The sequence below is a fragment of the Pezoporus flaviventris genome, unplaced genomic scaffold (assembly GCF_033815535.1).
Source record: "Pezoporus flaviventris isolate CSIRO_AGI_PZ_B2104156 unplaced genomic scaffold, CSIRO_AGI_Pfla_v1 ptg000213l, whole genome shotgun sequence".
NCBI lineage: Eukaryota > Metazoa > Chordata > Aves > Psittaciformes > Psittacidae > Pezoporus > Pezoporus flaviventris.
This window is the reverse complement of record NW_026892761.1, coordinates 3,030,512-3,042,064: the sequence shown is the minus strand read 5'-3', so window position 1 is coordinate 3,042,064 and position 11,553 is coordinate 3,030,512. Positions and strand designations below refer to the sequence as shown.

Here is an 11,553-nt window from a genome sequence, read left to right as displayed (position 1 = left end):
CGTGCTCAGTTGGGGCATAGATCATAACTCTTATTAGGGTGATGTGTGGTTTGTCTTTGTGTTTAATGGGATTTCACTGTGAGCCCAGGTCTGAAGTGCTCAAACCAAACCATTCCTGATTGTGATCAGGTTTGATTTTGCCTGTAGGTTTACAGTGAGTTCACAGGATGTTTCCAGCACTCAGAGCTGTATCACAGAGTCTGTTATGTTAATGTCACCTATTAAAGCATGACTTCGATGCGTACCAGTTTCTGCTTGTTTCATCTTTGAGGGTAGGACATGACCACATCCATTTGCCCCACCACAGGACACAAGCGCAGTGGTGTCTTTGTGATGATGCTTTCTGAAGTCACTGTGTCCCTTCAGCTGTGCCCTCTCTGCCTGGGTACATGGAAGGAGAAGAGGACCAGTCCTTTTGTCGGGTGGGCTTTGTGATGAATCCTCCCAGGGCGCTTCCATTGCTGGTCATAAGCAGGCTCCTCTCACAGCAGCCCTCATCCCTGCCTTGCTATGAAAAACGTGTGGCTGAGGAACTTGAGCATTCTTTGCCTTCTCTCTTGCCATCAGTTGGCCTCGGTGTGAAGGAGATGCAAGCTCTGTGCAAAGCCGCTGTAGTGACTGCGCTGCTCGTCCTCTGTGGGGTTTGTGGTGTCTTATGAAACATTCAGTTCCCTTTGAAGACAGGCACACACACACTCCCTTTGTGTCCCCAGCTGCCACAAAATCTTGTGGGAGCTTAGTGAATCTTGGAGCCCTTTATCCCTCTGTCATGGTTAATATTGGCTGCTGTGGAGCTGGACAGGCACACACTGTGTGCTCATGTAAACCTCCTGGTGCAAGGATGCAAACTGAGACCTGGTTTTTCATCCAAGCTTTGCTTTTCCGCTAATGCTCTCCTCTTGCTAACCAAGTGGGCTGTGTCATTTAGTCCTGATGAATCTTGCCGCTGTTCCTGTCTGCTTCCCAGCCCTGCTTTGGATTAAATTGTCTTTCATCAATAAAGGGAAGCATGAAGCTATGGGCGGAAGATGCATCTTCATGAATATATTGCCATTTGGAATGGGAACTCTCATCCTGTTCCTTCCATGCAGATACTTCCAAGGCAAATTCTTCCTTAAATTATTTTGTGGCTCTGAGAATGTTTCTCCTTTTTTCTCCCTCCTTGTATCCATCTGCAGTCATCTGTTCTCTGCTCAGAATTCATCACTTCCTCAGGCTGGCGTCCTTCAGATCTCCCTGCAGAAAAGAGCAAACCCAAATCAGATGTGAATACACCTCCAGAGCTAATAAACCCTCTCACAAAGCAGTAAGCGCATGTCTCTGTAGTGCATCTTGTGCTTGTTACAGGCATAGTGATTTCTCCAGTGAAGTTGGGTGGCCTCAGGCACTGAATAACTCACTTTGTGTTGCTTTAGCATCTGCCCAGCGCAGAGGTGGTGATGGGCTTTGAGAAATGGTCCGTGTGAGACCTAAGGAGCGTCTGCATCTCCTGCAGCATCCCTATGTCCGGCCAATCTGTAGGCTCCCTCGCTGCTCTAGGCTGGGGCTGCTCAGCAGGGCATGAATGAGCTGCTCTTCCTGACTGCCTGCTGCTGCTCCTCCTGCTCCCACCTCCTTCCTAAACCTCCTCTTTCCCTCCTCCAAGCTCAGCCCCTCTTGCCTGTGCTCCTGAGCTCTGCCCCTCGGGCTTTAGCCGCAGGTTTATCTGGAGGAGAGGAGTCTCTGTGTGTAAGCTGAGACCTGGGAGGAGGGATCTGCTGGACCCTGGAGGAGAAAGGGTTTAGCTGCCCAGGAGGAAGGAAGGGAGGCAGAGCCTGGGCACCATGGCTGGATTCTCCGCTTTTGGGCTTCTCTTCCTCTGTCAGCTCTTAGCCACAGCAGCAGCTCAGGTAAGAAGCCTCGTTGATGTGTTACGCTCCAGGAAAAGGTCTATAAGGGTAAAAGATAACGTGATGTGTGTATGTTGTACCTGCAGGGGGAAATGTGGCAGTTTGCAGGTGATTAGAGTCTGAAGTCCATTAAAAATGTGTGTTGCTTGTGCTGTTAAGCAGTGCCTGGCAAGCACATCTGGGTTTGTGCCTGCGTAGTTAAGGCTTTCAGATCGTATCCTCCTGTAGAAAGTGCTGCTTTATACTTTCTGTGTAGGTATTGTCTTCCCATTCAGGACTTCGGTTACAAGAGAGAAAGACTTGGGAAAGGGGAGACCTGTTGATGTAAGAGGAGCAGTCTTCTTTTACAGTGAAGTATAGGTTGCCAGTGAGACTGATCTGATCTGAGCTGGGTCTTCGTCTGAATCAGAACTCTTTACTCCTTCCCTCAATTAACTTCCAAATTTTACACGTATAAAATGGCATATCTAACCCTTTGCTCACTGCAGATTTATATTGAACTCCCCTGCACGTTATTGATGGCATTGCCTGGGGTAGTAAGTCCTCAGTGAGGGTTTTCATTGTGTTAGTGAGGAATTTTTGCAGTCTGGCTTGGGAATTCAGAGCTGCTTCTACAATGAAACCTTTGTTCACTGAAGCTACAGCAAGTTGCTCTCTGGAGCCCTCTCCATATAGAAGTCAATGATTGGAGCTTTCTTTCCTTCCCCCCTCCTCAGACCTCCTCCAGAATCCCAGATTTTCAAATGGCATCATGCTCAGAGAGGTGAATTTCCCTTTCTCCTGTTTCCAGCAGTGTCTGCCCGGCTCTTCCATCACCCCACAAGGCTGAGACTAGTACTTAATTTCTAGTGCCATTCACTTGCACCTATTTTCCATGGGCTTTGCATTTCCTCCTCTGCCCCAATTGAACCGTGCTTGTAGGCAGTGAGGATTTCCTATACAACCAAACCCATTTGTCACCCAGCAACCAGCTTTGATTCCCATTATAAGCCACCTGTTAAAGAAGCTGGGAGCCCTAAGGATGCCCTCAGTCAAAGGGGTTTTCCAAAGAGCCTTGCATTAGTCCTGAGCTCCTCTGAGTCCCCCCTGTTTGTGGGGGAGCGCTGAGGGATGCAGGGTTAGGGTTCAGCTGTAGGGTTTAGCCCATTTCTGATGTGAATATAAACTCTTCTCCCTCTCTCCCCCCAGTCCTTTCAGAGAGTAGGACCACAAGGCCCTCCTGGACCACGAGGACCCCCTGGACCATCTGGGAAGGATGGCATAGACGTGAGTGACGTATGGCAGAGGGAGGGAAGGGGTGGAGCAGGGGCAGAGCCAGCTGAGCAGAGAAGCTGTTCTTGTTCTCCAGAGCCCCAGCCTTTGGCTTATCCCACAGAGGTGAATGGACCTGGAGAAGCAGCTTGCTTGCCAGAGCCAGCACAGCTGGTGGAGGTGCTGAGTGGCATCAGGTTCTTTTCAGGATCAATCCCCTATCTCAAGAGCAACTTCAGGGCAAAGCTAATGTATGTGCAGGGATTTGTGACCCTGCTTGTAAAGTGGGATATTTCTCTATTGGTATCTAGGAGGAAGGGGAGCGTAGTAGGTAAGGTTGAGTGCGTGGGTATGATGTTTGTTAGAGTCATTGCCTGTTGTGTAGCTCAGGGAGAGGTTTATGTGACACTTCAGAGCATCCACGTTTCTAAGAGGCTCCAAGAAACTCCAGTTTGCAGCGCTGGACACTGCTCTTACTAATAGTTGGTTTATTTCAGCATTGTCAGTACGGTTATCCCTGGTTTACATTGGCATGTGTGAGAGCATGGCTCCTGTGTTGCTAGATGTGAGCGGCCTGTAGTGGCACCAAAGGCAGCTGAAATGGGCAACCTTTATTTCAGCAGCAGTTCCTTATTCATCCACCTCCTGCAGAGGTAGAAGGCTGCAAACCACAGCGTTTGCCGGTGGAGAAAAGCTTCTCCTATTACATTTAATTGTTGTTTCCATAGAAATGAAGGGTTTTTCTCCTGTGCATCTGTTGGATAAGGACTGAATTGTGTCCTGGAGCTGGCAGTGGATAAAAAGTGCATCTGATGGACCTTCAACAAGACCACAGTAAGGCCAGATTCCTGCTTCCATACTCAGTTTGAGTAGTGCTTGTGTCTCTAAGCTGCCTATGGAATAAGGCAGGGTTTTTTAAAGCTCGTCTGAAGGGAGTTTATTGGAATTGGGCCTTTAAGCAGCCTTGAAAAAAATCTGTTCATTCCATGCAGGTCATTTTCTTTTGGATGAGAAAGTAAAGAAAGATGTATGAGTTCCCTGGCATACTGTGAACAAGGAGCTTTTCTGTCTGCAGCCGGGGAGCTTTCACAGTGGCTCTGTGAGCAGGGCTGAAGAGAGAACCTCATTGACTGCAGCTGGTCCCTGTGAAGTGTCCTTTTGGCTAACAGGCTCTTCTACTGAAAATCTCACTCTGGTTTTGTAGCATGGGAAGTGCAGAGCTGGTCCTCGATGGTTTCTCTGCGCTGTTTTTCATGGTGTGATAAAAGGCTTAAGGGACACCCGGGAAGAGGGCAGAGGATGCGTGTTCACGTTGGGAACAGTGAGTCTCTGGAATCAGCATGGCCAACGGGCTCTGGGCAAGGCTGGCTGTGGTTCTGTACAGAGTGAAAAAGAAGGATTTAGGAGGGATCAAGCCTTTCAGATATCAGTTCATAACCAACTTCTGCGTATAGGCAATGGGAAAGAAACAGATCCCTGTCATTGTGTTGTTCTGTTCCTGCTGTCTACAGGATCTTTTACACCTTAATTCTGGAACAGCACCAGCATCACTCCTGATTGCTTTTGGAAACAGGATCCTGGAGAGATGTTAGCCATGTGAACCTGCTCCCTTTTATCCTCTGCCAAAAGCTTTGGAAGCTCCCTATGGGACATGACCAGATAGCAACATCTAATTAACATGGAGATCTTTGGTCCTAATACATCGAATGGCTGAGTAAAGTACTTAAGGTGCAGAGTCTTTGCAATCCCAGCTGGAGCTTGGAGTGTTGGCTGTGCAGGAACAGTGTCTCATTTGAACAGCCCTGATCTACATCCCTCCTATGGATGTAGGTGCTCAGGCGCCCTGTTCATGTGAGCATCATGTGTTCATCTCAGCTGGTCAGGGACAGGCTCTGGGATGGGTCCTGCTACTCAATGGGATACTGAGTTGTTTAAGGAACTGTGTAGAAGAAGAGATACAGGGCTGTGGCTGGTGTTGAGCGTAGTCATATACATTCACAACACCCTCCAAAATGATGGCATAGAAAATCCAGCACTGCTCTGCACTGTCATAGTGCTGCATGGAGAGGATCATGTGGAGCCCGAGTGGGAGCATCAATTCCACCAGTGCAAAGAATGAAACCCATTATTACTTCAATGGTGAGGCTTTTTCTGAAGCACAACCAGAACTTTTCTGGGCTGTATCTATGCAAGTTCCCTGAACTCTCTGAGCCACCAGCTGGATCATCTCCACAGATGGCTTTGGATGAATGCTGTGTGGGAAGAGCTGCTGAATGGTCTCCGAGTTGGATGAGCATTGCTGAGGTGTTCAACAGTCCCTTACCATCGGCTGCAAGCAGTGAGCAGTGCATAACACACAGCTGAATTATTCAGGCTCTCTCTAAACAAACCCTGGATGAACCCCATCAGCGCAATTTCTAGAAGCTCCTGCTTTTATCCTTGCCTTTCTGCAGACACAAAAGTGGAGTCTGCAACGTGAAGTCCCTCTGAAATACTTTATAATTACAGCCTTTAACACGCTTCACGTTTCGTCCTCGCTAACGAGCAGCATCTCTCCTTCCCAAGAATAGAAGCAGAGTGTAGTGAGCGAAAGAATTGGCTGCGGGTCCCTGTGAATTATTTCTGGGGATGTAATTCCCCAAATTGCTAATGAGCAATTGTCGCTTTGCAAAAATCAAGTTGTGGTTTTAATCCCCCCCTTCCCCGTCTCCTGCTTTGACTTGCTAAGAAAGAGTAACCCTCCTTCCCTCTCGCCTAGCACCAGGAGAGCATTTCCTCTTGCTGACAGCCTTTGCCTCTAATTCCCAGTGATCTGGCATTAGGGATATGAACACTGATTAGGCTTTTGATTCAGCTGGCTGAAGTTCTGGTGCTCCCACAGAGTCCCACAGGGGTCCACGATGGCTGGGTCAAGGTTTAAGATGATCCCAAACAGCCTTTGCTGATGCTGTGACCTTGCTGCTTAGATTGCCATCACATAGGCAAGAAAACATGCGAGGGGCTGGCAATCAGGTGATGGAGGAGGGAGTAAATCACCTCTGCTGCCATTTCTAGCTGCCTTCCTTGCAAAAGAACTGCTCCTTTCATTTCCCTGGCAGGGGACCTTCTCCACCTATGATAATGATAACTATTTATGGAACAATCTGTGGGCAAAGGAGTTGCTTCAGCAAGACAGAGCATAAAGAGCCCTCTGTTCAGTGACCCTCTGGTCTGTGTTGATCAGTCCCCAGTGCAGCCCATAAATCCTCGCCTGAGCAAATCAAAGCAGCCAGTCTTGAGAGATTTGCCCACAGACTTCTCAGTTGCTGACACAGTAAATATAGAAACACTCTATAAATGCCACAGCTTTGCAGACTGCCTTCTGACTCCTAATTATCAGCCCCAAGGTGGGGAGGGTGTTATTTCTGGTAATAAACCCTTTTTCCGTGTAGATTTTCTTCTTCCAGGATATCCACGTGCCTCTTCCCCTCTTCTCACCCCCAGTACCTGAGCCTCTTGCAATATTTAGTGCACTTCTCCTGAAGCCAACAGGGAAAGGAACCATCCAGACACTGGGAACTGGGACTGAAGGATGAGATGGGAAACCAAGCTTCTTCACTTTCTGATAGTCGCGAACTCCTGGTAGTGCCACAGTTTCATGCTGTGTCCTGGATACCTGGAGCTTATCATTATATCCCCCTGTTTCACCAGGAAGATGTTTGAAAGCCTTGCTGGGTACCCAGCTTCCTCTCTGCCCCGCTTGCAGACAATCCCAAGTGCAAATAGCTAGGAAAAGTCGGAGGTGCTGGGCATCATTTGGAAGCACTGGTTCTTTCTGGGAGGCTGAGGGTGTGGGTTTCACCAGATCTACTACCATGGATGTGGAACGTTCATAGAATCATAGTATGGTTTGGGTTGGAAGGGGCCTTCGAGATCATCTAGTTTCAACCACTAAAGTTCATCCTGCTTTAGGGGGTGGCAGGATCTAGAGCATCAGCTTCGTACGACTGAGCATGGTGAATCTTGGAGTGGGCATGAAGGGGGACTTGGGTGCTGTGACAGTTGGAAACACCATTGTGGCAAAGAGTCAACAGAAGGAGGTTCAGCACTAACACTGATGTCTTTCCTCTTTCATTTAGGGAGAGCCGGGCCCTCCTGGCTTGCCAGGCCCACCAGTAAGTATTCTGTGGCTGACACTGATTTGCTTATCCTTTGGAAAGGCACACAGTGCAAGAGCTAAGACTGGCTCATCTTCCTCTTGACCTGCAGCAGAATTTCCTGAAGGGATACACAGGAGTGGAGATGCTCAGCACTGCTCCTGGGGTCAAACACATCCTCCTGCTTCTTTGCTAGCAGAGGATATCCACGAAATAAAGCTCATCTGTCAGGGGCACAACAAAACTGGCACTGAGCCGCATATGTGCGGTTGGTTTTGGCATTGGTCTGAGTCTGCTTCAGCTCCTCAGTTTGCCAAGGGCTGCTCAGCGTTGCACTGTGTGGCACAGCTCTTTGCATTGAGCCACTTGCCCCATCCCTTTCTACCCTTTACTAGGAGCAGCTTCTGAGCGTGTGGAACTGAGCCAAAGCACCAAATCCAAATTAAGAGTTTGGATTCATGGCAAGTTTCATCTCTGTGAAGGAGTTCTTCCATCTTGCATGGCTTGGGATGAACATCAACAAATGAGCTTCCATGTTGTAGCCTGTCTCAACACACACCACATTCCTCTTGTTACTGCGTTACAAATAATCTTCATAATCACGTCTGCATCTGATTTAGGGGCCAAAAGGTGCACCAGGGAAGCCTGGAGCAGCTGGTGAAGCCGGATTGCCTGGCCTTCCTGGGGTGGATGTGAGTATTCTGTCATCTTCCCTTAAATACCTCATATGAGCATGGGTGTTTTCCCAAAGTGCCTCATCAACTTTCTTTATGCTGTTTCAGGGTTTAACGGGAAATGATGGCCCACCTGGCCCAAATGGGCCTCCAGGAGACCGTGTGAGTACCACATTAGAGCCTAAATCCCTTTAAATGAACGTTATCACTGATTGCGCTGATGATTTCTCATCCTTTTGTAAATCGGTGACATTCAGGTGTTGATTACAAGGCTTTATTTATCCATAAATCCTTGCAGAATACTTGGGCCCTTGAAATGAAGCCCCAGATGGCTTTTCATTAGGTGGGACATGAAATCCATCTTTCTTTAATGTGGCTTTGAACAGGGCTGGGCAGCCTCAGTGGTGGGAGTCCCAGTGCAGAACAGCTCTGGTGGTATTTTGAGCATCTAAAAAGTTCCTTGAAGCAGTCATTAGGCTTAATGATGAAGTTTATCAAAGTGAAGCTATTTTGGCCTTTATTTGCAGCCTGAATGTGTGGCTCTGTTATGTTTGTAATTATTGCTACTGTGTATTAACTGTTTAAACTTTTCCCTTTTGCTAATTCTGGGGCTGTCCATATGGTTGACATTATTAGTTGCTTTGGCATAAACTTCCCCAGCCAGCATAGTAAGACATGAGAGGTTTTTTTCTTGCTTCCTGCATATTACAGCTCTGCTAAGGGGCACCACAGGGATAGAGAAATGACTGCCTGAGATGTTACAGATGTCCTTCAGATCATCATGGGGCTGTAAAGGCCTCCTTGTGACGTTAAGAACTAAACATTAATGAGCCATTCAGCACAGATTCTTAGCCAGCATAGCCATTTTCCTGCCTCCTGATGTGGGAAGATAAGGCTTGTATCCACAGCTGGTTCAGTGGTCTCTTGAGCTGGAGGCTGCAGTGATGGGATGAACAGGCATCACAGCATGCAGAGGTTAAAAACTGGACTTCCTAACATGTTCAGTATATCTCAAATAATCCATTTGTTGCTCCAAGGAGTTACCCAAAGCTCAAAACCCTGTGAGTTGTCTCATTTAGTTAAAGGAATGAGTGATAAAGCCAGGTATCTTTGTTATGTTCTTGTACCCTTCTCATGTGCAAAGCGAAGCTTGCTTGGCCATGGGGAAAGCTCAGTGGCAGGACCCAGCATCTTGGTCACAGCTCCAAGCCTCCATCCACCGGCACTGCGCTAAACCCCTTCTCCTTTACTTTTCCTTGTGCCCATCTTTCTCCCTAAAGATCCAGGGCTGCAGAATCCTGATGGCTCTGACAGCCTGTGGCAGGAATCTGGCACCTCCTGGGAGCTGATCCCTGATCTCTAAAGCAGAAAAGCTCAGGACCACACGCAGAAGGCTGTGAGCAGTTTTGTGCCTCTGCTTTATGTTCAGCAGTAGTGTTTGCCCATGCCCACTTTAGCACAAAAGCTCCTAGTTTGCAGGGTAACCGAGCAGATCATTTCTGGGCACAAGAACTTCCTCTTCAGCTGTCCAGTAGCAGCACACAAGCAGGGATACCTTAACTACATGCTCCGATTTGACATGCTTTCCTGTGTCTCCTAACTCAATTCGCCAGCATGGGGCAAACATGGGACCTGTTGTCGTTTATGGGAGCTTTTCAAGGTCAGTGATCCATCTGGAAAATTGTTTTAATTGGTCTAGCAGAAGCCTGGAGACAAGGAAAAACCTCTAAAAGCTTTAGCATTCTGAAGGGACACCGTTGTTATCCCAACTTTCCTTCTTCTCCCCAACTTTCAGAACGTATTTCTGTCTCCCAGGGATCACTGAAATAAGCTGGTGCCTACCTACTGTTGTGGGAATGATTTCATGCTTAACACTATGAATTCCTTCTAAATAAGTGTATTTATCCAGAGCGTCTGGGAGCGAAGGTGTTCAGCATATGGAAGTGGGCTCATGGAAGACAGGTTTTAGCTATATTATTGCTAAACATTTCCTCTATATGCTATGCTTCATCGGTCTAACAGTGATTCATGTGTGACTAGGGACAGAGTGCTGGAAGGCAGCATAAAAAAATGGGTTTTATCTTCTATATCTCCTCCTGCTACCATCATCCATTGGCTTTTCTCATGGTTCTGCTTCCAGAGTGATTAGATTGAGCCTACTTGTTTTTCGGATTGGAAATATCCTTTATGCTTAGCCAGGAGCAAGTTGAGTTCTGACCTCAGTGCTACTGAGTGCCCTTCATTACAAACAACGAGGAAAACATCATTATTCACATCTCTTTATGACTGTCAGATTAATCAAGTATTTCCTGTGCTCCACAGTTGTGTGTTCATAGAGTGCATTACTTTAAAGTGAGAAATTAAGGTGAGATTGTTTTCTAATCAGACAAGAAAGAACATTGTTAGCAGGAGAATGGGTTGAGTCAGGCGATGTTATTAAGATCAAGGTGTAAATCAGAGTCTCTCCTTTGAACTTAATGGAATCGCATCAGCTTGCTCAGGGACTTGATGATCTTTCACCATGCCAGAAGCATTCACTGCTGCACCTTAGACACGCAAAGAGAGCAAACTTAAGGAGACTAAAGTGCTGGCACTTGGCACTTTGGGTACTCTGCCGACCCTTTGGCATGTTGGCCAAAGCAGAAAGGGGCCATGCAGGTGGCTTCAGGGCGGGCAGGATTAGGTGTAAGTCAGTAGGGGTCAGGAATTCAATGTTTGCTGTGCAAGAGGAAACCCCAGCTTGTCCCTTACAACCATCAGGAGTTGTAAGGAGTTGAGCCTAAAGATGAAAGGGAGTGGAAGCAAAGCAGAGCAACCTGCAGCAAGAGGGATGAAGGAGCTGACACTTGCAGCTGAGTTGATTTTATTGGATCACAGCTTTCTCCTCACAAGACTGCTCTTAATGAGGCCTTGGGTCCTCTGTATCTTTCTCCTTTAGCATAACGAGGGGAAATGTTTCTAATCCAATTTGGTACGCAGAACATGAGGAAAGGGCCGGCGTCTTCCCTGGGCTCACAGCCAGCAGCGCTGGTTTGGGATGTTCTCCAGCTCCATCAGGAAGGACAGGGTCATTACCCATAGATTTCTGTCCTGTTTGTGAATTCAGCTGAGCATCGCCAGTTGTGGGCTCTTTCTGTAAGACACTCCTGGAGTTCCCAAGCAAAGATTGGTGTCAAGGGGGGCAGGCCCTCATGTCCACCCATACTGAGGTCTCTGGTTTATCCCTGCTAGTTTTCACTCTGTTTTATTCCTGTAGGGTGCATTGGGACCTTCTGGGCCACCTGGACCTGCTGTAAGTAACTCCTACAACTGCCTATGTAAAATGGTGTGTAATGTTATGCCAAACCCATCACCAGGGGCAGATAAGCAGCTTTGTATCCCAAACAAAGGGATCAAAGCCTGAATGAGTGAAAACATTGTTTGAAGTGTTTAAATATGAATGTAGGACCTGTTCTGGTAACACAGGACCTGGGTTTAGTCTCTGAGATGTTATAAAGCGAGCGAGCCATGGACTAAAGGCTAGCATATCAAATGCTATCAAAATTATTAGACATTAAATAATATCTATTAAAAATGCGAAGAAAGAAAGGAAAAGTAGATGAA

The 11,553-nt window shown here is 47.4% G+C and overlaps 1 protein-coding gene across 2 annotated transcripts in view; it reads left to right on the top strand.

Moving 5' to 3' along the window:
- The first annotated feature begins 1,133 nt into the window (after positions 1-1,133).
- COL9A3 (collagen type IX alpha 3 chain) overlaps positions 1,134-11,553 on the top strand; it is a 36,914-nt gene continuing 26,494 nt past the window's right edge. The window contains exons 1-6 of one of the 2 annotated variants that reach the window (XM_061441692.1): positions 1,134-1,889; positions 3,078-3,155; positions 7,259-7,294; positions 7,897-7,968; positions 8,059-8,112; positions 11,207-11,242. In XM_061441692.1, coding sequence (XP_061297676.1) covers positions 1,824-1,889; positions 3,078-3,155; positions 7,259-7,294; positions 7,897-7,968; positions 8,059-8,112; positions 11,207-11,242 — 342 coding nt within the window. In that variant the 5' untranslated portion in view covers positions 1,134-1,823. Of the gene's footprint in view, positions 1,890-3,077; positions 3,156-7,254; positions 7,295-7,896; positions 7,969-8,058; positions 8,113-11,206; positions 11,243-11,553 lie in introns of those variants that run through there. The other variant, XM_061441693.1, reaches the window with a different exon arrangement.